This window comes from Mesoplodon mirus, assembly GCF_964341445.2.
Source record: "Mesoplodon mirus genome assembly, chromosome: 1".
Taxonomy (NCBI): Eukaryota; Metazoa; Chordata; class Mammalia; order Artiodactyla; family Ziphiidae; genus Mesoplodon; species Mesoplodon mirus.
Window position 1 is genome coordinate 73475554 of NC_138976.1, and position 27705 is coordinate 73503258.

Consider the following 27705-nt stretch of genomic DNA (forward strand, 5'->3'; position numbering starts at 1 on the left):
GCGGGTGCTTGACCAAGGGGCTGGAAGGTCAAAGTGAACAAGCGGGAAAACCCTGACTTGGGGTCTACTTTCTTGGGACATGGGATTTAACACTCCAGCGAGGACCCTGGAGGAATGGGGCAAACACTATGTTTTTACTCAAATCACAGAGCAGAGGTGAAATGCCTGAGTTACCACAGCAGATGGTAAAATAGGATGGAAAAAACAGATGGAAAATAGGATCAGAAACAGTTCACACTCCTTGGAATGAACAACAATATTCATTTACAGTTTTGCACCAGGGCTATGTTAGCTCGCCCACCTTCTGTCTTAATATAGTCCAAAGAGATCTGGACCATCTGGACACCCCGCAGAACATCACACTGATCCATTACATTTGTAAAATAAAGACATGGCTAGCATGCTAGAGACCTTGGTAAGAAGCATGTGTTCAAGAAGGTGGGAAATAAACTCTACAAGAGTTTCAGGGACAGGCCACTTCAGTAAAGTTTTCAGGAATCCTAAAAAGCTAGGACAAAAAAAAACGGAGGTACACATTTTTAGGGTCAGGGGCATGTCAGGATATCCCTCCAAAGTAAAGACACATTGTTGCCTCTTGGATTTCCTATTACAAACAAGGAAGTACAATATCTGGGGGGCCTCTTCAGGTTCTGGAGGCCAAATAGTCCACATCTGGGAATCTTGCTCTGGTCCATGAGCTGGAGGGTGTGGAAGGCTGCCACCTGTGAGTGGAGCCTGGGTCAGGAAGGAGCTGTAGAGCAGGTCTAGGCTGTAGTGAAAGCAGCCTTTCCACTTAGAGCAGAACAATGGGCAGACCCTGTGGTGTGGGAAGTGTCAGTGGTGAGAAAAGATGCAAGCGCAGAGTTCATGGTAAACCCAAGTAGGAGGATCATAACACAGGGCCTTGGGGTTCTTTAGCAAGGCCTTGCCATCTGTAATGGAGAATTATGTGCATCTGAAGAAATACCTCCTAGCATGTTACTGAGCCCTCATAGAGAGAGAGTGCTTGATTATAGTGTACCAATGACCATCCACCCACAACTGCTGGTTAGGACAGGTTCTGTCTCACCTGTCAATGCATAAAGTGAAAAGGGCCCAGCAACAATCCATTATAACATGGAAATGGTATATCAGGGATTGAACCCAAGTAAGACTGGAGGGTATGAGTCAGCTGCACGAATAGAAAACCCAGACCTCCATATCGCCCACATGATTACACCAGCCCCCTTCCTCGTCTCTCCCCGATGGCTACAGAGCAGGGTGCCTTACAAATAGCTGATGGGGGAGGAGAAAGCCCAAGCTTAGTTTACAGGTGAGTTGGCTAGGCTTGGGGGTGCAAACTGAAACTAAATAGTAGCATTACAACCTCATTCAGGCTGAAAGCAGAGGGGGAGAATCTTCCTAACGGGCAAGCAGTGCTGGTCATCCAATTGATGTGGAAGGAGAAGTGGCCCAAGGTGAGAACATGTAGAAATTCCTATCATTGGCCAGTGCCCCAACCAGCTGGTCAGGGACCTGGAAGGAAAAGGACAATGGGAAACAACGAGGTCCAGGGTAAAGGCAGATGGGAGTGGACACAGCAAGTGCCAATTTTCACATTGTTAATACCCATCAAAGGTATCCACAATAAACACTGAACAACCAAGAAGACAAACACGACTCGGCCAGTTGACACTAGCGAGCTTGCAGCGCTGGGCACTCTAGAGCTGGCCTGATGGGTACATGAACAGAGAGGCCACAATGGCAGAGACAGAGGCTACACGTGGGCCCAACAGCATGAACTTCCACTTACCAAAGCCAATCTCTAGTGATTCCTCTGAATGTAGAACCTGCCAGCAACAGAAACCAGTGCTGAGCCCCTGATATGGCACTGTTTCTTTCCCAGAGACCAACAGGCTACCTGCTGGAAAGTTGATGACGCTGGGCTCCTTTTATTGTGGAACGGCCAGCTGTTTCTCCTCATAGGGATAGAGTCCTATTCCAAGTATGGACTCGCCTTTCCTGCCCAAGAGCCTCAGCCAGCACTGCTATCCAGAAGCTAAGAAGTGCCTGATCCATGCTCATGGAAAAGTACACAACATGGCATCTGAATAGGGAACACACTTCACAACAAGGGAGGTCATGTGATCCACAGGACATATCACATACTGCACCGTCCAGAGGCTGCCGACCTGACAGCTTTGCATTGGCTTTCTAAAGGTGCAGTTGAAGCACCAGCTTAGAGGCTATAATCTGCAAAAATGCGATGCTATCTTCCAGAATGCAGAATAAATAAATCTAAATCAGAGATCTCTATATAGTGTTGTAAGAAGAAGACTACATAGGCCTGAGACCTAAGGAGCAGAAGCAGGAATGGCCCCACTTGCCATCATTCTAAATGGCCCTCTGGGGCCATTTGTGTTTTCTGTTCTTACAGCTCTGGGCTCTGCAGAGTTTGAGGTCTTTGTCTCAAAGGGGACATATTCTTGGCAGAGGACAGAGCAAGAGTTCCACTGAACTATGGATGCTACCTGGACATTTTGGACTCACTGTGTCCAGGACCGACAGGAGTCACCATGTTGGCAGGAGAGATGAGGAGCCGGGGACGTGTGGGATCACTGTAGAGCCCAGGTAATCCACTTAGGTGCCTCTCAGTACTCCTTAGCCCCCAGTATATCTGTAAGTGGACCTCTGTAGTAGTCCTCACCTTACAAGGGTATGATTACCAGAGTCTCAGAACCCTCAATTAAAAGATCTTTTTTACCACATCCTTCTCCCTTTGTCCCTCCCTTCACAGGTGCCAGATCAGTATTAGATCAGTATTATGGTCTGAGGCTTCCGTCTTACTCCTGTCCCCTCTATCCTTGTCTTTCACAGGCTTTCCCCCCAATAAATGTCTTGGCCTTCTAATTCTATCTTGGCGTCTGTTTCGTGAATTCAAACTGACATAACGGGCTTAGGTTAGTTGGCTAATCTTTTCTCCCTCTTAAAAGTAGGAGGAAAGTTGGGTAGGTACGTAGAGCTAGACATCATTGTAAGCCCTGACTTAACCTGTCTATAGTTTTTAAAAGTAAAATGGCAGAAATAGTTAGAAAATTATTAATTTATTAATAAGCTTGGTTATCAAGTCTTTATTGCTCAGAAATCAAGGAAATCACAAGCCAAAACCAGTCACTAGTTTCCCATCTCATAAAGCCCGAAAACAAAAATTTAACAAAAACTTAAACCAAAAACATGTTAATTGTTCTCATCCTCGCTAAAACCTGGGGCTGGTACATTTGCGTGAGGAGTTTTGTTTTACCATAGTGCATTGTTAAGGCTCCATGTATAAGTGATAACTCGTGGGCTTTAAGTGATATTAACTAATCTTTGACATGATCTTTCATTAAAGGTGGTATTTTATACTACAGTCAGATACACATGCATTTTGATGGTCTGATTTTTCTTTCTGTGGCTCCTGTGGGTGTCACCAAAGAAAGTAAAATTAGGACAAGGTCAATTTTATGTTTACTAGACAGTAACTAGAACATTCTAAATGCACAATTAATGTTTAGACTATATTTGTGCACTTTTTAGCAAATGTATGGTATTGAAAAACATAATCCACTCTACTCAGAAGCAGTTCTTTTTTACTAAATGAAAATGTGTTGGCAACTGCTCCGTTTCCATGGATTTATGACTCTAATAGGTCCTGAAAATAAAACCCAATCTTTGCCAAAATCTCACTTATGCTTTATATCAATAACATGCCCTTTATCCCTGCTTATGTGTTTGGGAAACAGAAACTATACCTAGTTAAAAATCCATTAGTTAGAACTCTAAAGAACTGATTTGGAGGGAGGGGAGATGTGTGGGAGCTGACACCTAACACTTTATTTTTATGAAAAAGAAAAATTGTACAAAATCATGATGAATTTTAAAAAAGTGAATATTTTCCAGAATACATTTGGAAGTGTATAGTTCAAATTTAAACCATTTAAAATATCTAATGATGTTAAATCACTGCAGGAGACCTCAAGCAACAAGAGAGATACAGTTATGTCCAAGACATTCTACTTACAGAAACAAGTGCAGTATACATTTAATTCTCTAATTCTAGTGACTGCAAAAGGATTAAACAGGGTTTAATCCTCAGTTAACTGGAAAATCAAATCAAATCACCAACTTGAACTCCATTCCCTAAATAAGCAACTCTTAATTTTAGCTGCACCTTAGCATGTTCTGGGGGAACTTTCCAAATTCTCAATGCCCAGGTCCCACTTCAGACTAATTAAATCAGAATTACTGTGGTTGTTGTTGCTGTTTTTTAATCCACAGGTGATGTGTGGCCAAGATTGAGAGTCACTACCTTGGATACTACAATTATTTTAAGTCTAAGCTTACTACAGTTATTTTAAGCTTTAAACCAGCTTAAATAACAAATTAAATCTCTACTGTTGGATGAAAGCATATTTGCCAAGTTACCTTTAATTTTACTAGAGTGCTGGAAAAGGAATGAACTCCAAATGCCTGGTTAACGTTATGTCTGATGGTCTTCCAGTCCTTGGGGGGGCCATGTGACTGAGTTCTAGGTGCTTAAATGGAAGGGGAACCCTGCCAGGTCTTCTCCCTCTGAGATAAGAGGATAGCGCCCTACTGGGGGGAAAAAGTGGATTTCATCTTTTCGCCATTCTCCTAGCCCTGAACTCTGATATAAATCCGGAAACTGAGAAGTACATCTTGCAGTCAGAAAACAATAGTGAAATAAGTCAAGACAGAGAAAAACAAATACTGTGTGATCTCACTTATATGTGGAATCTCAAAAAACCCAAATTCATAAAAACAGAGAACAGATTGGTGGTTGTCAGAGGGGGGGTATCAAGCATAGGGGAAATGGGTGAAGGTGGTCCAAAGGTACAAACGAAAAAGGAAAAAATGAAATCAGCTTGGGTCTGTGATGACACTGTTGAGCCACTGAACTACAGCAACCAATTGCCTTCAGAATTTTTGTTGGGGGAAGAAAATGATTGATTAAGCCACTATTAGCTGAACTTTCCATTACTTTCAACCAAAATAATTTCTAATGGATACACCTTGGCATGCACTCACCCTCTTTCTCTCCCCCTCCAAGCTACAAATCACTAAACATTTACTATCACCTGATAACTATCAGCTTTTGAGTCACACAGCAACCCCAAAAGATAAGTGCTGTTGTTCCCATTTTACATATGCAGAAACTGAGGCCCACACACACACAAAAAGTGACCTCTTACCTGAGGCCCATACAAATTAGTTATCTTGTCCACGGTCACATATTCCTTGGATTTTAAGCCAGGTTCTTTTGATTCCAATGCCAATGCTCTAATTATGTTGCTATAAACCTCTTGCATGTGTACAGGTCTAGTCCTGATTAAATTACATGCCATATCATTTAGGAAGAGCATTTTATGCTTCTAGGAATACATGTAACGTTCAACATTTAGATCATTAAATATTTGAAGAATTAATGGGCTTAACTTGGTCAACTGTAAAATTATAGAAAATTTTGTTGGTGGTGGTGGAGGTCTGCGAAACGGCAAGATATTTCCAACTCCAAACAAAACACTCAAGTCAATCTTTCTTGTCAACTTTTTGACAGCACAGACTTGATAAATAACACCATAAATAATAATCTAGGACTTAGGTATGTGACAACTTTTTTTCTCCCTGTTGAGAAGGCAGAAGAATATTAGAGTTTGATGTATATGTTTAAGACAGCTACATGGATGTGTCTTAGAGGATATGGGGTGCTGTGGACTTTGGTGTTGAAAATACAAATGAATCTCTTCCAGGTAGGGTATATATGTTAAGATTTTGTTATTATTATTAGCTAGCACATACCATACTATTTGCCTAATAGGTGCTGTTGATGGACCTCCTGCCATTCCTGTTCTGTATTCTCTCCTTTTGAGCTTTCACTGGAGAACTAATGAATTAGAGAAAGCAGTCCAGAGTCAGTCACGTTGAGTTTGGAGTCAGACTCACTGGATCAGAAATACTGAATGTTTCCCCTTTGTCCATAACATGAGGGGGAAAGATGTACTTAACTGTACTTATGAGACTTAAATGAGCTTATCCAAACGTATACTTAAGGCAGACAATAAGTACTTATCAACGGTCTGTGTGCTGAAGAGTGGGATAGGTGTCTGGGAAGTAATGATGGCCCCCGCCCTCAAGAAGCGTAGTCTAGTGAATCATCAGTCTCAAGACAGTGCCTTAAGAGGTGGGAAGCAATGTGATTTAGAAGACAGTAAAATCTGATGCTTGACACCCCTGGGATCAAGTCCCATTCCTCAACTCTCCGAGTGGCCCTCCAAAAGATATGTCAGTGTACCAACCTGCAGAAGCTATGAAAGTGACCTAATTCGGGAAAAGGATCTTTGCAGATGGAATTAAGTAAGGACCTCCAAATGAGATCATCCTTGATTACCCTGATGGGCCCTAAGTCCAATGACAAGTCCTTATAAAACGTAGAAGAGAAGACATAGAAGAGAAAGCCGTCTGAAGACAGAGGCAGAGGTTGAAGTCATGCAGCCCAAGCCAAGTAACGCCTGGAACCACCAGAAACTGAAAGGGGCAAAGGATGCTCCCCTAGAGCCTTCAGAGGGTGCACAACCTCGGTACCAGCATGATTTCTGACTTCCAACCTCCAGAACTGTTAGAGAATAAATTCTGTTGTTTGACCAGCCCAGGTTTGTGGTGTTTCTTCATCTGTAAAATGGGGGTAACATCCTAGTCTCATTTCCTGAAATGTTAAGTGGGGTAACTGCAGTCTGGAGGAACGCGCAGACGTTTAAAACGGCAAACGTTTATTGAGCGCTTGTCCTGATCATTCAGTGTGCTAGGCGCGTTCCCTGTGTGACTTAGCCATCTCTATTTTATTAATCAGATAACCAAGGCTCAGAGAAATTCAGTCATTTGCCCAAAGGCACACAGCTAAGAAGCGGAAAAAAACCGAGATCGCAGTTCTAGCCGACTCCCGAGATTTCCCTTTAACGTCCCCCGCTGAACTGCCAGGGAGGATGCAAATGAACGCACTCTCAAAGCGTTAACTAGTTTAGCCTCAGTTCCAGCTACAAATGAGCCGAGCCAACCAAGCCTCCGCTTCCACAACTGGTCAACCCTCTTGGGATACCGCCGGCTCCCCCGGCCGGGAAGCGACAGGGTTAATGACGTCACTTTCAGGAGCCGCTATCACGTCCTCGCCCCACGGATCCTTTCAAGGGCCAAAACCCGCCTGTGACGCAGCCCTCGCGCTTCTGGACGAAGGGAGAATAGAAGTGGGCCAATAGAAATGCCGAATTTCCGTTTTTCCGGCTAATCCCCACCCCTTAACCGAACTCGGCCGAGGAAGAAAGGAAAAGGCGACTAGGGGGCGGGGCAAGGCGAGGAAGCGGAAGCCGTGGCGGCGGAGCTGCGACGCGCGCGTCCCTGGGCCACACGTGCGCGGTGAGTACTGCGGCCTCCGTGGCCGCTCCCGGTAGGGCTTTGCAGCCTGCTCGACGCTGAAGTCGGAGGGTCTCTCGGGTAGAGGTGTTCACACGTGTCACCCGCTGGGCGGCCTTCTGTGCCCTTTTCTGTTCTGGGAGTTTGGGGGTTGACGGGAGCCTGGCGACAAGGGCAGCTTACAACTCCTCTCCCTACCATGCTTTCACCCTTTTTGTCGTACGTTTGACATCCGCTCTGCGCCCGGTCAGTGCTAGATGCCCAGTTTGCAACCTGAATGTAGAGTTGCAGGTTGTAAGCGCTGGGAAGGAAATGACCTGGGTGCCGAGATACAAGATAGGGGAGTCTGACGTGATCCTGAAGCCGAGACCTAGAGCGTGGCGAGAGGCAACCCTGATATCTGAAAGCCCAGGGAAAACTACTTTCCGCAGAGGCCGTAACTTGGGCTAAGTCCCTGAGGTGGAAGGGGGGGGCCGATGTTCGTGAGCTAGAAGTTCAGCCATATAAGATAAAGGGGTGAGAGGAGGTTCTGTAGGGCTTTGAAGGCCATGGTGGGAGTTTCGATTTTCTCTACAATGGAAAAATATTCGCATTATTAGAACACAGTGAAGGCTTATAAGCAAGGGAGAAACACAGTAGACCCTGGTTCTTTTTGGAAAATGGATAATAATTTGGATTATTATTGATTATATAGTTGAATTATTGATGATGGTTTGAATTAGGGTGGTGGTACTGGAGATTGAAGTTGAAGGGTTTTTAAAGATTTGAGAAGAATTATTGAAAGATTGAATGTAGCAGACAAGGAAGAGTAAACTCTCACAGGTAAATCTTAGGTTTCTTGAGCAGTGGAGTGGATGCTGTGCCATTGCTGAAATGGGGAAGAATGGGGTGGGGGAAATTAGATGAGGATGTTATTGTTTGGGGGTGGTTTGCAGTGGTCATATAGTTAAAGAATTTTATTTTGGTTCTGTTAAGTGTAAGGTGTTTGTTAGACACCTAAATGGAAGTTTCAGGTAGGCAGTTAGATACAGAAGCTTGGAACCCAAGGAGATGTTCCTAATGGAGAGATAATTTGGGAGTCCAGCATAAAAAGCCATGGGATTGCACGAGATCACCTAGGGAGAAGAGAGAGGGGAAGACATGAGGAATGCCAGCATTTAGAAGTTGGGTATTGAATGGTCATTACTTTCAAAGTGCAATGCTGAGCCTGCTGAGAGGAGTCAAGATCCGTCTTGATCAGTCACGTGTCCCTCTATGTCTGGGAAGTCTCTGCTCTTTTCCTTCACGAGGCAGAATTGGGCTCTCTCAGCTCTGTGGCTCTCTGAACACTTTTTTTTTTTTTTTTTCGGTTCGCGGGCCTCTCACCGCTGTGGCCTCTCCCCTTGCGGAGCACAGGCTCCGGACGCGCAGGCTCAGCGGCCATGGCTCACAGGCCCAGCCGCTCCGCGGCATGTGGGATCTTCCCGGACCGGGGCACGAACCCGTGTCCCCTGCATTGGCAGGCGGACTCTCAACCACTGTGCCACCGGGGGAGCCCTGAACACTTTTTATATACTTCAGTTATAATGCTTAATTATGCCATGTTTTAATTTTCTGCTTGCCTGTCTCTATCACACCACACTTTGATTTTTTTTGTACATATATTTTTAAAACCCATTAGCTCTCTAGCACATACTGTGTAGGTATTCAATACATTTCAAGTCCAAAGCGTTGTTATAAGAAGGTCATCAAAATGTGCCATAGGAATAAGGAGAATCATTTGAGAAAGAAAGAAGGCATCTGGAGGAGGAATGATAAGAAATTGTCATTGAGGCTGGATTTGAAGGATGGGTAGGATTTATATTGATAGAGAATGGCTTTAAAGTTTGGCTCCTGAAAAAGAATAGTGAGGGAGTAAGGTTGGCTTCAGTGTGGTATTGTGATGTGGGTAAGTTAGGACTAAGTTTTGAATGGCCGTGAATGCCAGACTGAGTTTGAAATTTTTCCTATAAGCAGTGGGAAGCTTTTGAAGGTGTTAGAGCAGGGAAATGACATGAAATGGATGTGATAGTGGAAGACTAATCGGGCAGCAGGCGGTGGATCGTAGCAGACTGGGTCTAACGGCAGAAAACAATGTGAGCAAGAGATAGAGTCTGAATGGCATAGTAGAGGGAAGGGAAAAAGAGGAGACAATTCCAAGACACTGGAGTGTGATGGTTGGATGTGATGGTACAGGGTCCCCAAGCAAATGCATTTTGCTAAGTGATAGAAGCAAGACCCCAAAGACTGTATATTGTCTAATTCCATTTATAGGACATTTTTGAAAAGGCACAAAGCTAGAGGGTAGAAAAAACATCAAGCATTGCCAAGAGAGCCAGGAGAGGATGATTGCAAAGGGGCTCCACGGGGGACTTTTAGGAGTTGGGACAGTTCTGTAAGGTGCTGTGGTGGAGGATACATGACTGGGTTTGTCAAAATCAGCACTGTACACCAAAAAGAATGAACTTGACTATAGGCAGATGAAAAGAAAGTCAACTGACATGTCAGGAAGTGGAATGCGGACTGGAACAAAATGCATCTAACTAGTACAAATGTATAAAAAGACCTCACTGAAGGAGTGGAGGGAAAAGAGCTGACCTAAGAAACTTTGGAAAGCAGTGTTTTGAATGGATACTGTGAGGGAAAAGACAAAAAGAACTGTAAATAAACACCACATTATAGTTGGTACATTTGTTTTTACCAACTATAACCCTGTGGCACGTGATTAGAGTTGGAGACATTAGTATGAACTTACTTAACAGGTACAGAAATACAGGTTTGTGTATACACATAGGCTTATATACATACATATATTACCTAGCCCTGTCTGGTGAAAAGACCTAGAAGCAGTGACACCCCAGTGAGAAGCACACCTAGCACTCAGATCTCGATAAGAGGGTTTCTCTAGGGTTCCTTGGAGAAATGGCTGATTTTAGGGCTTGTGCAAGGAAAATAAAAGGTAAACTTGGAACAAGTGCCAGGAATTAAGGACATGCTAAGGAAAAAAAAAAAAAAAAAAGAATGGACCATATGAAAAGGACACAGAAGCAATCTTAGAGATTTCAAAGCTGGAAGAATTTTAGCAACAAAATACTAAGCAACAAAATACATTTTGTTTAGCAACAAAATACAAAGATACTGTTAGTCCATATCGCACATAATAAAATACTATGAGGCCATACTGATGTAAATAAATGATTAAATGAATGAGGAGAAAGAATAAATGTTCCCTACAGAAGAATACAAAATAATGAAGGTAAAAGTAAGGGAAATAGAAAATCATCATGTAAACACCACGGAAATTGCTGCAGGCAAGATCCACTGGAGAGTGCTAAAATCAGTGGGGGTACAGGATATTTGCATGATCTCAAAACATATCCAAAATATTTATTAATTGCTCTGGGATTTTAATGCATTGATTCAAATTCTTTGATACTCCCCGCTCTAGAAAATGGAGCTTAATTCTCTCCCTAAGTTTGGGCTGAATTATGGAAAGGGAGACATAGTAACTTTACAGCAGAGACACCTTGCAAACACTATGTTAACCAAGTGATCAAGGTTAATATCACTAGTCATGTCAATATCATGCTCCTCCTAATGTGTTGGGATGAGAAGGGCACTTCATCTCTATGGTATTCTTCCCTCAAATCCGTAAGGCCAGTAGAATCATAGGAAGATGTCAGACAGACCCCAAATGTGGGATATTCTACAAAGTGCCTGACCAGTACTCTCCAAAAGTGTCTTGGTCATGAGAAACAAGTAGAGATGGAGAAGCTGTCACAGATTGGTGGAAATTAAGAAGTCTTGATGACTAAATGCAAGGTATCCTGGAATTGAAAAACGACGTCAGTGGAAAAACTGGCGAAATCCAAATTTAATGGCGTCATATTAATGTTATTTCTTAGTTTGGGTAAATGCATCATGGTAAGATGTTAACATTAGGGGAGGCTGAGGGGTATACTGGACCTTTCTCTGTGTCTTTCCCAACTCTTCTTTAAAACTAAACTTATATCAAAATAAAAAGTTCATGCACAGAAGAGCTAAGGGATGCAGATGTGGTTATGAAGGCTGTAGCCAAGTGACAGTGACCCTACAGTCATTAATCATCTAAGGAAACGTAGTCATTCAGAGGCCATTCATTTTCCAGAGTGCTCTTTGGGACCCTTCTGGTCCCTTGAGATATTCCAGGAAAAAGTGGTTCAACCACGGTTGGGAAACCCTGCATACTTCAGCTTGTGCTTGGTAATTAATGGCTTAAATTAGCAAATTAAAAGAATCTGCTTTTCCTTAAAGATGCCTCCTTCATTATTTTCATTTAAGAGTTTCCCAAATACATTTCACCCCAGAACCCCTTGTTTCTCTTATATCTATTAATATCTTGAGAAATGTGTTGTTCTTCAATGGAAAATTCTTGTCTAGAAATATCTGGAATTGTCTAAGGATCCCTAGCATCTACTCGAGAGGGTCAACTTTAGAAATTTTGAAATGAGTTGAATATGCAACTTTGGAAGGTACAGAAATAGACAAAACATAATAACTTTTGCTCTTGATACATTCGGCTGCTTTCAGGAGCCTTGGGCAGCTGAGGGGTTATCTATTGTTTGCCCTGTGCACGGTGGGGTCTCTATCCAGAAGCAGCCTGTTAGGCAGATTTCTTTAAAATGAAATATTAAGTATTTCAACAGTCTTATTTCAGAGGTCTTTGAGAATTACTTGATCGCCTCTAAAAGAATAACAGATTAAACGTTTGAAGTTAGTTTTTGTTTTAGCTACCTTGGGTTACATAAGGAACTTTTAGATAATCTTCTTTCATTAAATTTGAATATGTGATAAGTGCAATGTTTGTTCCTGGCTTTTTAGGATAGAGACCAAAAAATCAAGTGGTAATATTGTCATTTTCTCATCACAAAGTCTTCCCAGGTTGTAAGTAATGCAAACACTGACAGTTTTATCATGCTTCGTGTAAATAATGATTTATTTTTAGCCATTACTATTGCTGAAATGTTGCCTCCAAAACATCACACACTAGCCAAGGTGTGTGTGTGTTCTTAGTTTTTGTATTGGTATCGTATTTATTTTCACTTTTACAATCTTAGAAGTCATGATTGTGTAGTTCCTGGACTCATGGGTGCCTGTGCTGTATGCAGCTAATTTGTCCTGCATCTGTGACCTCAAGGAGTAAATGTGGCAGTGACCACTAATGACTTTTATTGGATGAGAGCAATTCAGTGATCCTTTTTTGGATTTTGTTTTTGTTTTCCAGAGTTTCTATAATGGAAGTCAAAGGGAAAAAGAAAATCACAGGAAAAGGTACAAAGCCATCACAAGAAAAAAACAGATTTCATAAAAACAGTGGTAAGATACTCAAAGCATGCTTCCCATGTGGTTGTTTTGGCCCTTGGAGGGAGCGGTTGGTGGGATGAGGGGGCATGTAGCAGATTCCAATCTATTCATGGGTTAGAGTTAGCATTAAAGTAGTAGGAAAAAGTAGGTGTTACTATATATGAGTTTGCATGTTCCCTGTGAAACTTAGCCCTTTAAGAAATTGCCAGGATAATTGGTGAATGCCGTACTTTTGAAAGATGTTGTCTAGTGATGCTGTTTTCTCACTTTAGTCACACTAATTCACAACATTTTATTTTAACGTTTGATAAATTGTGGCTAATTAATACGTCTACTGGTGAGCCGGATATTCAGGATTTCTCACTGTGATGTCTTTATTGTTCCATCAGGTGTCAGTATTGCAAAATAGAAGAGTCGGGAATTGTGTCAATGACTAGTTTCCTAAGCAATCTTTTTTTTCCTTGCAACTAGAAATTCTGAAAAATAAACATTTTAAATTTGTTTATATATGATATACTTTCTAAATTTTAAATGTTCATTTTATTCTTAGATTCCTATTATGTTATTGACCCCCTAAATACACACACACACACACACACACACACACACACACACACACAAACATAAAAATAATATCTCATCTTGTGATATGTGCTTAAAACAGAAGTACACCTAACTGACAACAGTGGTTATCTCTCGAATTATGGGTAGTTTTTGTTATGTATTTCTCTACTTTGTAGGTTTTCTATAATGAACCTGTATTATAATTTTATAACCAGAGTAAGTTTTTAAATTTTGTTTTGATTTTTTAAGTCCTACTGTGCTCTGTTTTTGAGAATAAAACAAAGTATGTTTCACTAAAGAGTGTGTAATTTTCTGTAACAAATACAATCCAGTGGATAAAAGATCTAGGCCCAGGATCATTGAACTAACAATTATTTATTATTGTCACTAGATTCTGGTTCTTCAAAGACATTCCCAAAAAAAGTTGTTAAGGAAGGTGGACCTAAAATCACCACTAAGAACTTTGAGAAAACTGCCACAAAACCTGGGAAAAAAGGTGTGAAGCAGTTCAAGAATAAGCAGCAAGGGGATAAAATACCAAAGAACAAATTCCAGCAGGCAGATAAATTCAACAGGAAGAGAAAATTCCAGCCAGACAGTAAAAATGATGGTAAGCACTGATTCCTTTAGCAGAGTTTTTGCAGAAGCCTTGCCCTGCCTGAGCTATTGCCTGAACCACTGTGCACAGGGACTCTAGAAGTCTGGTAGAGACCTTCTGTTCTTGTTCCTTGACAGGCGACACTTGGGGTGGGGGTGGGAGGGTAGATGGGGTTAAATAAAAAACAGAAAGCATCTTCTCTGGTCAAAATTGTCCTCTGGTACCTAGAATTCCTTACTTCCTAGGCCCTTGCTGAATTCCCCTAGCTGTGGAATTAGGCTAAATTGTATTGGCTTTATGCATTGGAACCTCAATAAAACATTCCTTTCTGTAGGCTAAAATTAATGAACTCATTCATTCAACAAACAAATACTTAATACTTAAATAAACTGTGTGTCCCAGCTAAACATCCACCTTGGCTAAGGATGCCCTGGTGAACAAGAAACATATAGACCCTGCCCTCACAGAGCTCAGGCCACTCTAATATCATCAACCCATCAGATGGCTCAGACCCGGTAAACAGTTCCAGAGAAGGTATAGTATACATGTGACAGATTTGACTTGAATTGGTTGAACAGGATAGGTTGCTCACTGATTACAAGTGTTGGCAAGGCTCCTCTTTGTTGAAACAAACTACTAATCTCTTCATCATAATGTTTAAGTGGTTGTGTCTAACCCAGAGCTTTGCTGTCTGTTGTACAGCTTGCCCTTGCTTTACATCGTCTGTCCTGCACTGGTCCCAAACGAGCAGCTTCCAGGTTACGCGTGCTGTCATGCATGTGCCTTCTCTGCAGCATCTTGAGAATTTCTCTGGTGTCTTTCATACTCTTTTTCTCCAGCATGGCATAGCCTGACACTGCTCCTTTGCTGCCAGCTGAGACCACTGCCATGGGGCCTTTTTACTCCAGTTCTTTAGACCTGGTCCCTGTTCTCTGCTCTGCCTAGGGCTGCTCCAAGACAGGGGCGTAGGGAGAGAGGAAAGCAGGGAAATTTTCATTATTTCTCATTAGGCCTGGAGGATTCTTTCATGCTCTAGCTTCCATCTCTTCTCTTTTCGCCTTCTCTTCCAGCTTCTCTTTCCTACCTACTCTTTCCTAGCTTCTCTATTAGGTCCTAAATCTTTCTTTCCACACTGGAGTTCTTGACACCTGGATTTTAAGTGCACACACATCCTCATCTTATTATAGTGGAGCTCTGGTTCCTTTTGCTATAGGAGATAAGTTCCCAGCATCTCAAAATGGAACTTTGATTTTATTTTCTCAGTTTTATACCAGCAACTGAGGGGGATTGGATACTAGACATCCCCAGAATTGGTTGTATCTGCTGCAACCCAGCATGGCATATGTCAAGGGTGCCCAGATATTTGTAGAATTCAATGAACTCTGGATTGGTTATTATCCTCTGCTGCATAGTACGTGATGCCCTAATATTAATGGTGAATATGCCTTCTGTTGCCTGTAATCCTCTATTACCAGGCTGGGAATAAGCAAGTGAGCAGAAAGGGGAGTAACTAAGTACACTGTAGTATATTGAATGCCATTAAAAATTATATTCTTGAGGAATATTTAGTTTCATGGAAGAATGCTTACAACATAATAATGTTTAAGTAAAGACAATAAGGAAATTAATATAAAACGTGTAGGGGAAAAGACAAGAAGGAAATAAAATGTTAATCCCTAGGTTTTGAGATTATAGGAGAATTTTGTTTTTTGAGTGTATTTCTAATCAGAGAAGGGGAGATATCTAGAAATAACTTATTCTCCTAAGGGTTCTTTGCAGGGTACTCATGTAAATAATACCCATTTTATTAAGTTTTTTTTTGTTTGGCCTCTTTGGTTTTTTTCATTCAACTAGTAAGTTATTTAGATTGTGAAGACCAAAAATAACCAATAGAAAGATACTCGACTTTTATAGCATGACCCTAATTGTAGAGAACTGAGGAATTTTGATTGTGCATTGTCATGAGTAAGAGACAGCAGATAATAAAGTTTTAGAGCCATGTCTGGGTTTGAATCCTGACTGCCACTTAGGAGTTAACGTGACCTTGGACAAGGAACTTACCTGCTTGGTGCCTTTGTTTCCCTGACAAGAAAGGGATAATAATAGTACCCACCTCACAGGGTTGTTGTAAGAATTAAATCACGTAATACATAACAGCACTCAGAAGAGTGAATTTTTGAATATTGTTTTTCCTGTGTTAATTTGGACTAATTTTTGTTTTCATTGAGAACTGATTATACCTAAAGTCCAATGATCTTAATGTTCTAGAGTAAAATTTTATTTTACAATTGAGAAAGATGCTTAAACTTTTTAAATTGCTTTTATAATCTGTTTAGTTTCCTTTTTTTTTCTTAATGGGTATCCTGTTAAGATTCAATAAATAGCCGTTGAATAAATGAACAGTTGGTGTCAACCAAATTTAAAATGTGTAAACTGCTCAGAAAATGAAATAAAGTATAACTTGGTAGGGAATGATGTTTTCCCCCTTCTAGTTTCCTCAATGAATATTGATCTTGATTAGTGATTGCCATAGGTACCTAATTTGTCCTTGTGTATGGCACTGAGAATGTTAAATGTAATTGAAAATAATTTCTGTAATGACTAGACACAGCAGCCAAGAAACCCAAATGGGATGAGTTCAAGAAGAAGAAAAAAGAACTGAAGCAGAGCAGGCAACTCAGTGATAAAACCAACTACGACGTGGTTGTTCGGGCGAAGCAGATCTGGGAGATCTTAAGAAGGTAATGCTACTTAATGGCATCTTTATTAGGCCCTTTGAGATGATGGAGGAGTAACAGTGTACCTAGTAAATAGTGAAATGTCCTAAGATAAATGACATAGCGCTTGGGTTATTTAGGGAGTACTCATAATACTCCAGTAGAGGCATCAGTGTTTGGATGTCTGCCCGTTGCAGAAATGTGTGGAATCATTCGGATGGTGTCAGAGCTGCTTATGAAAATGAATGAGAGTTAAAATGGATTTGACGTCCTTCCTGAGAAATTTCTGAGAAAATGAAGGACAGTTCTTTTCAGTACTTGGTGTCTTGGACTTGTTTTATTATTTTCTTTACTTTTGAAGTTCTGGCTGTTAAGATTTAGATTGATGCGTAAAATTATACCTTGTGAGATGAGTTTCTGCCTTTGAGAAAATTACTTTTCTCTGGCTGCTCTGGAATAGTAATTTTAATGTCCAGTTTGCTCTCTTCGAAGAGAAAATCATACTGAATTGGGTGAACATACACTGGTATGGTTTTTATTTTTGTGTGTTTAAAATAGTATCTTTACTTAGGCTATGTTTCCTGCCTCTTTTATAGAAAAGATTGTGACAAAGAAAAAAGAGTGAAGTTGATGAGTGATTTGCAGAAGTTGATTCAAGGGAAAATTAAAACTGTAAGTAGGGCATACTCAGTTGCAATTTTAACAATTGAAATTGACTCACAGTAAAGGGTAGTTGACCATTGTGGCAGGTGAAATTGTTTCTGTTTTTAATGTATTTGGCCTCACATTTCAAATACCTTTTATAATACTGATTAAAAAATTTAATAGTGAGAGACCTTACTGCCGGGAAATTATAAAAAGGCTATCAAGTATTTGGCTGTTCATTTTAAAATAATTTACTGAAAATAAATCAATGTTCTCTTAAAGTTGTCTCGAGAAATTTATTAGTTCAACAGTGTTCGTTAGAATGTCTTGCTGTGAACTCTATACTTTTGTATGTTCTAAATTGCTGGCTATTTTGTATGTGTGATGCAAACACATGATTACTTTCTTCCTGCGTTTACAAGCATCATGCAAAGATCTTTAAAATATAATAGATTTGGGACTTCTGAATTGATTTTCGTTGTTGCTGTTTAATACTGTTTTATAGTAAACGTCTATTGATTCTTGTGTATTTGGATAAATACTTAGTGATATTCACTTGTAAGCCAACAGACTTGGTATCTTTGGAGACCCTTGAGGGGCAGCCTTTGCTGAACCATGTACGTGGGTCTAACTAGATGCTGTATTGCAGTTTGAAGGACTGTCTTAAAATAGTGAGTTCCCAGCTGCTGCTTTCTTAAAGCCAGCAAGGTCTTTTTAGGTTGGAACTCCTCCTCATCTCTAGCAGTAGCCTGTTGTACTCAATTTATAAATACTTTACACTCAAGATCCTTTCCCAGTTACCCTTAGGTTATTACTGCATGCCCATGGACTTAGGGGTTAGTCTGGTATTCACATACCCACTCTGCTATATAAAATATGTGTGCCTTTAGACAATAACAGCCTATTTATTGATTATTTACTGTGTGCTAGGAATTATGCTAACCAGTGCATACTTTGTATCCTTTAACTTAGTCATCATCCCTATTAAACGTTTGATACATCTGGGCTCAGAGAAGTTAAGTTTCATCCCCAGGGTCACAAGGATAGCAAATTCCTTAACTTCTCATAAACTTACTTTAATCTATAAAGTGCTAATAACAACAACCCACTTTTAAGGTTGCTTTGAGTTTAAATGAGAAAAATATACTTAAGCACATATATTGGTTACATAGTACGTAATCAACATATGCACAAAACAGCCTTATTTCTTTTTAAAAATTATTTTTAAAGTTTTATCAAAAATGTCTATGTAAATCTCCCTTAAGGAAATTCTTCGGAAATCCATGACTTTGATGAAGGTATACCTTCACCTTCTGACTTGTTAGAATTTAAAAATTTAAAGACAGACTCAGCAACGAGTAATAAGCACTATTAAAGTAGACTGTAGCATATAAAAAATAATAGTGCATGGCTGATTATCTGCGGTTATTGCTTTAGAAAATTGATCAGCAAGTCCTTCAGTGAGGATCTAATCCATCCAATAGTTGTGAGGGGGCTTGGGTTGGAGAGTCAGATTTGAAATTCTAGGAATATAACTGGATGTATGTTCAGGGATTATAATGAAAATGTGAGAAATGGAGTGATTAGCTCATAATGTAATTGCCAATGTGTATCTAGATTATTATAATAATTAGGTATAATTATTTATGTAGCAATACTTTGGTTGCCAAAGCCAAACATTCTTAGATCATTTATATTTTTTTAAAAATCATAGAATAATAGAATTTTTGCATTGAAAAATTCCTCTTTTAGGGAAAGTAACTATCAGAGAAATGAAAAATGTAGTGTGTATAATCATTAGACAGGTTTGGTTTGAATTATAATGATAGAATCTTGCAGAATACTTAAATGCATTCCTGTGTCAATGCTGTACGGTAGCCAGCAAAACCAAAGAATGCCATTCTGAACAATTAAACAAGAATTTCTACTCCCAAGTAACCTAGGTTTGATTAGCCATGAAGACCCTACTTTTTTTTCCTCACAAGGAATTGTAAAAGAGGCAGCAATACAACATAAATAATATGATAGAAACATATATTTTCAGGGAGAATTCGTCTAAAGGCCCCAAATGTTTTCCTACAGATTGCATTTGCACATGATTCAACTCGTGTGATCCAGTGTTACATTCAGTATGGCAACGAAGAGCAGAGGAAGCAGGCTTTTGAAGAACTGCGAGGTATTTCTTATATATATTTCGTAATTGTTTGTAAGAAGTCGCTTGTTTTCTCTTGAAATACCCAACACTGTCCTGGAAAAGAATTCTGTTGAGGGATAGCAGTGTGTCCTCTGCAGGACCTTTTCTGTTTATTTGTTTTTTTTGCCTGGGACAAATAGGGAGTTATTCGTTTGTGTTCCCAAGACTGTGCAGTTAGTTCTTCCCTTGTTTCTGGAGGACTGAAATGAGGTTATCATTAATGTAATGTATTTTGTTTTTCAGGAGATTTGGTTGAATTAAGTAAAGCTAAATATTCCAGAAATATTGTTAAGAAGTTTCTCATGTATGGGTGAGTTGTTCTATTTATAAAATATTTTTTATTAGTTTTTTAAAGGTGTGGATACCTATTGTGTGCAAATACATGTTGCTTAAAAGTCTGTTACCATAATAGGAGGCTTAAGCAGATGCTTGTGATGTTTGCAAGGAGTGTGGTCTTAAAAAATTAATGTTATTAAAATTAATGTAAAATGATGGTATTGTCTTCACTGTTCTTACGGGTATATCTTGAAGCCCTGGAAGAGCAGAAATGGTTATAATGAACTTCAAATTAGTCACCAGTTATTTAGAAGATGGAGTGATGGGAGGGGCAGGTGAGTAGGCTCAGAAGCAGGGTTAGTGGGTTAGGAAATGTCGAGATGGGAGGATTTCCTAAACTAGGTGGAATTGATACTTGTCTTGCTGTCTCAAGTATAATAATGGGCCAAAATATGCTAACCAACAACAAAAAAGTACAGCTGACAAATTTTCAAAAACTGTATTCCTGACTAGAATTACTGGCTGCTTGATTATTTTAGGATAGAATAGAAATATTTGTGATTAAGTCCTGTTTTAAAAGAGAATCCTGGAATATGTTTTATTCATATTGTCCTGCATGTTTGACTTTTACCTTCTCCTTTTCTCCTTCTACCCCACTTTTTTTAAGCTGAACAATTTACTAATGGGAACTGACATTTATTGAGCACTTACTAGCACTTGCTGGTTACAGTTCTCAGTGCATCTTAACTCATTTATCCTCACATCAACCTTATTCTTTCTATTCTGTGACTTAAAGAAGCTGAGGCACAGAGCGGTGAAATACCTTGCCCAGGGTCTTTCAGCTGGTAAGACCCTAGGTCTTTTCAAACCTAGGCAGGCTGGCCCCCGAGTCACTTAGAAATGCAAGGTAGAGGGAATTCCCTGGCGGTCCAGTGGTTAGGACTCCACAGTTTCATTGCTGAGGGCCCAGGCTCCATCCCTGGCTGGGGAACTAAGATCCTGCAAGCCGTGCAGCGCGGCCAAAAAAAGAAAAAAAAACAGAAAAAGAAAAGAAAGGAATACAAGGTAGAAATACAAGGCAATTTGATTTTCCTTCTCGTAGCGTTTCTCTGTGTTAGCCACCTCCACACACAATGATGAGCTGGTCTCAGAAGAAGTGTGTTATGTTTTGTTGCCACCCAGCTTTCTCCTTCTATCACTTCTCTTTTCCCATGGTCACGCCGGGTTTAGGAGCAAAGCACAGATTGCAGAGATAATGAGAAGCTTTAAAGGTCACGTGAGGAAGATGCTGCGGCACGCGGAAGCGTCCGCCATCGTGGAGTACGCCTACAATGATAAAGCCATCTTGGAGCAGAGGACCATGCTGACAGAAGAGCTCTATGGGAACACATTTCAGCTCTACAAGGTGACAGTTCAAGACATGTTTCCTAGAGATTTTACTTTCCCTGTGTGCTGTTCCTTACCTTCCAATGCCCTGTTTTCAGAATGTATTTTTACTTTGGTGGTTCCTTTAAGAGACTACCTCATAGCCTTTATCCTCTTGGATTATTTTGTCTCGGGTGTAATAAGCAAGTGATCATACTTACATTTCTTTCTCCCAGAGCACAATCTTTAAATCCCCTATAAATTAAAACTACTTTTGTTACTCCTTCCCAAGTACTGTGTGTAATGCTTTGGTACTTCTGTTTCTACAATCAGATAGACCAAGGAAGAAGATTCTTAATAGTGAAGCTCTGTAAACACCCCCTAGCCAGCTCTGGTTGAAGGGCATCGAGCTCCCTGTTGCTGCCTTCTCCCATGTTTCCTCATGTTTGTGGATTACCCTTCCCCGGGTCATATGCAGAGAGGAAGCAGAGTAAAGAGACCCAACCTTGGACTTAGTACAAGGCTAGTAATGGGACTAGGACAGTTAAAGGATCCACTTCAGACTTCAGGACACAAATACACATATTTACCTCAAGGGAGATGGATGGATTCCTGGGTTCCTTCTGCTAGTCAGTTTCAGCTCCTGGGTTGTACTTTGTGCTCTGTTTCCTTTGTCACAGTCGCTATAGGAATATCCAGCTAATTACAAAACATGGTGGCAAGAATTTGTTAACTGACTACTTGACCTTATGATTAGGCACATGCTAGGTGCTTGGCAAGTATGAACTGGCTGGTTGGTTATTTAGCTTGGCTCTGGAAGTACGATGGTGGGTGTATAGAATGAGAATTAGATAATCAAGAATTACCCTGTGAGTGTCTCTACAGCGGGGCTTTTGTTATGTAAATATGGCAAATCTAAAAATGTAAGTTTATGTGAAATGACAATAATTGATTTTCTTTGTTCTGAAGTTGAAGAAACTTGATTAAATTTAGAGGGGTTTGATTTTTCTTCTGTTGCAGTCAGCAGATCACCCAACTCTGGACAAAGTATTAGAGGTACAGCCAGAAAAACTAGAGCTTATCATGGATGAAATGAAACAGATTCTAACTCCAATGGCCCAAAAGTAAGGAAGCTGTTTTTGTTTTTTTTCTTAACAAATGGCATTTGAAGGAGGAAAGTTTTACATAGCCTTTACAGAGAAAAGGTGGATAGTTTCCCAATTATAGTCTGTTATTTAAATTGGATTGTGAGACTTAAAAGCCCATGCATTTGGCCTTCTTGGAATTTGTACCACAGTGGAGTGGTTAGGGCATTACGCCTGGGACCAGACTTCCTGGGTGTGAATCGTGGTGCCTCTCTCAGTTAATAACTGTGTGACCTTGGGCAACTTAACTTCTCTGTGCCTCAGTTTCCATATCTGTAAAATTACGATAATAATAGTGTATATTTCATAGAGTTTTATGAAGATTAAATGGGCTAATATTTCAAAAGTGCTCAGAACAGTGCTTTGCCATTAAAAACAACATGTTTTTGCTGTCTACATGGATACTCGATGTGGACTTAAAGTCTTTGGTGCCTGATCATTAGTCTCCACTGTACACCTGAATTCACCAAGTGTCACATAGGAGGCTTGGATCAATTCGGTGTTTTGCGATTGCTGATACTGTTTTGATCTATTTAGGATTTAACTGCTAAAAGGATTTTGTGAAACTGACACATTATAAAGGAGGCTTGACAGAAAGAAAATAGCCATTAAAAAATAGTCTACATGTGGATTTCTAATCACACGTCCATTGTTGTGTAAAAGAATATAGATATCCTTATTTAAGAAAGTCGAGTGTATTTTGAATGATAATTTCATATTTGCTGATTAGATACTAGAAACTTGTACTCTGGTCTTGGTTGTAGATGGCAAGCAAGACCTATATATATTTTAATAGGTCTAAAAGTTTTTTTTTTTTTAGTCTTAGGATTGCTAAAGATATGATTTATTTTATGACAAATGACATTTGCTAAAACCATTTCACTTGTTTTGATTATTTTAGGGCGACCGAGGTTACCTATCTCTGTATTATTGTGGTGCCATTTCTGACTTTCTTTTTCTTCTTTTTTTCTGTTTTCAGAGAAGCTGTGATTAAGCACTCACTGGTACATAAAGTATTCTTGGACTTTTTTACCTATGCACCCCCAAAGCTGAGATCAGTAAGTTCTTGGTTTTAGGTTTTAAACTGAAACATGTAGAACTGTGTAAAAAATGTGGAATACTGCTTTGATGTATATTGGCTTTTGAAAATTTTAAAGAATTGTTTCCTTATTTAGAAAAGATAATGCGCTAAACTCCCTTTGAAGAAGTCTACTAATTCCATTTAGATTTTTGCCAGAAAGACAGTAGAATTGACCATAATTTTATCAATTTCATTGAATTTTTATATTTTAATTATAATCCAGAGAGCATCCTCTAGCTTAACCTAATCAGAAAATTAACTAACATGGAGGAATATTCAGCATTCAGGGAGTTCAAAATTCACCTGTATTGATACAAAAAAAAAAATTATATCGGTGTTAAAAGGTTACAGGAGGACACTTAGGTAAAACTAAGTGAACCATTGAAAAACTGGACCTTACATGAGAGTGAAGGTAAATTGCAGTGCCCTTCAAGTCAGTGATGGGAATATAGATGAGAATTCATTTAGTCCCCTGAATTTTGCTTGCCTCATCATACTGTGAACCCATCATCCATTTGTTCTCATTCTAATAGTAAGCGATAACCAAGTAACGAGACTCACGTCTTTTTAACAAATATGCCAGATTAAACATTCATAGGAATTGTGACCCTCTCAAAATTGACATGCAAAATAGTTTTCCAAGAGTAGCCACCTGCCTAAGCATGTGGTTCAGTGACCACAGCAGCTGCTGATTCTCTTTAGGGGATTTCTCTCTTGTTCTGGCACAGCACAGTATCTCACAGTTCCGGATTTACTGAGGCAGGACTTTATTTTCAGAACTGAGAAGATAATCATTTGAATATATTCTGTAGCAGAAAGTCTTTATCTTTTTAATGTTGAATGTGTTTTAGTAATAGCAAAAAATCATTGGGAACTTAGTGTGAATATAAAATAATCAGACAGGTTTTTGTGGCCCCGGGGGCATTTTCAATAGAGAGACTTTAAAAAAAAAAAAAACTTTTGGAGGTAAAAGAAGCATAATTGGAATATATGTTTAACTCCCCAACTGGATAGCTTTGCAGAGATTCATAAGTTCAGGTATGTAAGCTGAAAGCTATGTTCTTCAGATTTATCCTGGAAAAGGATTGTGAGATAGTTAAGGGTGAAATTGCTGTTCCTTATTGATAAAAATAGGCCACTTTTCTCCTTCCTGGCAGGAGACTTTGTATTTATTTAATATAAATTTTGAAATTGGGAATGGACTAAACTGGCCCCGCAGCTGTTAGCTGGCAGAACTCACTTATGTCCTATATGCTAGACTTCCAAATATAATTATGAAATTATATACATTGAAAATAAGGAATAAAGATTAAAAATAAGCTAAAATTACCTTGTAATAAATTAATGATTGGGTTTTTACTTAAAGGTCATTGAGTAAAGGCCTAGTGAAGGCCTAGTCTAAATGTTAATGTAGGGATAAATATTTCTTAGAGAAATGTTATTTAAGTGTCTTTATGGTGAATTATTAATATGATTTCCAGAAGTAATCCAGTGATAAATTAAAAAAGAAAAACTTTTTCAGACAAAATTAGTGTTTTGGTTTTCTGCTTGTTATATACATGACTCTTTTAGGGAAGAACATTTTATTTATTTTATCTGGCTTTTTTATTAAAAACTCCCTTCTTCCCACAGCCAACTCTTAGATTTTTTTTTTTCTTCAGAAGTCCTTTAGAATATACTATACATATACAGTTGACCCTACAACAACACGGGGGGTTGGATGCCAACACTCCCGTCCCCCTCAGTGGAAAATCCGCCTATAATCAGCCCTCCCCATCAGCAGTTCTGATTGCGGATTTTACCCACCTTCAGATGGTGTAATGCTATAGTACATATTTACTGAAAAAAATCCACGTGTAAGTGGACCCGCCTGGTTCAAAGTGCACTCGGGGTCAACCGTATACATACTTTTTTGAACAGACGTTGGTAAAACTCAGGGATTTTAATAGAAATTGCCTGCCAGCAGTACTTACTGCTCTTGATGGAAAAGAATGTTTCCAGGAAGCGGTTGTATGGATGTACGCCTGTCCACAAAATTAAACATTAAATTGTTTGCTACCTATACTTTCTGCCTTTCATTCTCTGTGCATAACTGCTCCTTAGTAGACAGGTTGTGAGAAAGTAAAAAGAAATAGTAAACCAATGCCCTGAAGTGCATTTATTCCCCAGGAAGTGATTGAAGCCATCCGAGAAGCAGTGGTATACCTGGCGCACACACACGATGGCGCCAGAGTGGCCATGCACTGCCTGTGGCACGGCACGCCCAAGGTAAGCGTCAGTCAGGGCTTGACTTGCCTTTCCTTAGACTTTTTCGGTCTCCTTGGGGTTTTGCCCTCTTGAGCACAACAATATTATCTTTGCAAAGTTGTGCCTCAAGGCCTCACAGAAGCTGGCTCCCCTTTGAGCCTTTTGTTTCTTCTCCACTGGAGTCTTCTTAAAGTTTGAAAACCTTGGGTTATCTTGTATGGGGAGGGGTGTGTCAAGCAAGTAAACACACTATTTATGTTAGGCTTAAGTTTATAAAAGTTTTGGTACCTGTCAGCCTCTTCGATTCCTCATTTAATGATCTTGTGGGAGAGGGAGAGGAAAGAGAAGAAAATGAGCAGCTGTGCATTTGCTCCCATGGTTCTTAAGTACTTTGAGGGAAAAGGTAATAATCTGTATTAATTATAGAAGCTTAACAGAAATGATCCATATTTCCTTGATTGGTATAATTCTGCCTTTAAAAGACAGTTGTATTTTGTCCAATTTTTTTCTTTCGTCCACTTTTTAATACAAATTTAATTTCTCCTCAACAAGTAATGTATTGAATACCATCTGTATGCTAGACTTTTATGCATTTGAAGACAGTTCAGACATTGGAAGAGGGACCTCAGTTCTTACTATAAAAGGAGGTAGTTTCACTAGGTTTGCCTTGCAACTAATAATTTTATGGTTCCATATTTATGTCTCAATGGATTGTCACATAGAAGTCTAAGATTATAATAGCTCTGAGAGGACTTCTTATAGTGTATTGCATTTTTTGGTTCTGGTTGAATAACTATTTTCACTAATGAAAAGTATGCCACTCCAATGAAAGTTTAATATATAAAATTTTTAACTATGAAATACCTTAATCTATAGCTAATCTGTAACTAAACCTGTAGCTATAAGTTCATTGAGACAATTTTTCTTTTTTAAGGACAGGAAAGTGATTGTGAAAACAATGAAGACTTATGTTGAAAAGGTGGCTAATGTAAGTATAAAAACTACATATTTCTTTTAACTATTTTTAACAATAAAATGTATTTATATCTATTATAGGAAATTTGAAAAGTTCAGAAAATTACCAAGAAAATTACTTATTGTTTCATTTTGTTATAATCTATTTTTATGCATATGCATGTCTTTTTATATATTATTAAATTTACACAAAATGAATTTCTCATTTTTTCATTTAACATTGTACTGTGGCAATTTTCCATTTTTATTAGTTTTGAAGAGCTGATATTTAGTCTCTAGGTAAATTGCACTTAAGAAACTTGTTACCAATTTTCATTACCACCAAAACATAACAGAAAGTGAAACTTGTCTCTTTTCTTTTCTTAGATTAAATTTGTAATGTGGTCAAAGAAAATTTTAGTTAAGTTTTATAATTCTTTGGAATCTTTTGGAGATGCTATAACAGCTTTTCGAATGAAATTGGAGGATATAAAAAGTTTTTTCTGAAGGATTAGTTGCCTCAAAAAATAGTATTTCTGTGTATTTAAATACTAAATAGTTTTCCATAATAATTCTAAAATATATGTAGTAGTAAGCATTAGTTTTCAATTTTTGAACTATTTTATATATTATGTTTTATAGCTTCTAATTTACAGGTGAACTAAAATTAGTGATATCAACAACTTTTCCCTCTGAAAAATCCAATAAGAACTACTGGCATCTAGTGAATACTTGATACAGTAAATGCTAATTCAAATTCAGATAAACTGGTGCTCTGTGATTGTATACGTATCTGTTGTCTTCTGTAGGATTCAAGACTAGGAAGAGAGTTAGTATAAAACCACGTAGAAGGCAGCTAACTTGGCTGTAACAAAATGAAATAAGAGGCTCTCTAGTGAGGAGTTTTCAGAGTATGAGAAAATTTTATGATTCATATTTCATCATTAAGTAAATCTTTTTGTATAACATGTTAAGTTTGAATATTTTAAATCAGAAATGAGTAAAAATAGAATGTTAATAGAAAGTTCTATTAGGTGGAAGGGAGGGATAAACTAGGATTTGGGATTAACATATACACACTACTATATAGAGTGGATAATCAACAAGGACCTACT

General features: G+C 39.1%; 1 protein-coding gene across 1 annotated transcript in view; it reads left to right on the forward strand.

Annotated features, from left to right (window-relative positions):
* Window positions 1-7375: 7375 nt before the first annotated feature.
* PUM3 (pumilio RNA binding family member 3) overlaps window positions 7376-27705 on the forward strand; it is a 39158-nt gene continuing 18828 nt past the window's right edge. Inside the window, exons 1-12 of the mRNA XM_082626309.1 lie at window positions 7376-7446; window positions 12725-12816; window positions 13760-13978; window positions 16572-16707; window positions 17280-17355; window positions 19411-19504; window positions 19766-19832; window positions 21029-21203; window positions 22184-22287; window positions 23288-23366; window positions 25559-25657; window positions 26571-26624. Of these exons, the coding sequence (XP_082482435.1) occupies window positions 12735-12816; window positions 13760-13978; window positions 16572-16707; window positions 17280-17355; window positions 19411-19504; window positions 19766-19832; window positions 21029-21203; window positions 22184-22287; window positions 23288-23366; window positions 25559-25657; window positions 26571-26624 (1185 nt within the window). The 5' untranslated portion in view covers window positions 7376-7446; window positions 12725-12734. The remainder of the gene's footprint in view (window positions 7447-12724; window positions 12817-13759; window positions 13979-16571; window positions 16708-17279; window positions 17356-19410; window positions 19505-19765; window positions 19833-21028; window positions 21204-22183; window positions 22288-23287; window positions 23367-25558; window positions 25658-26570; window positions 26625-27705) is intronic.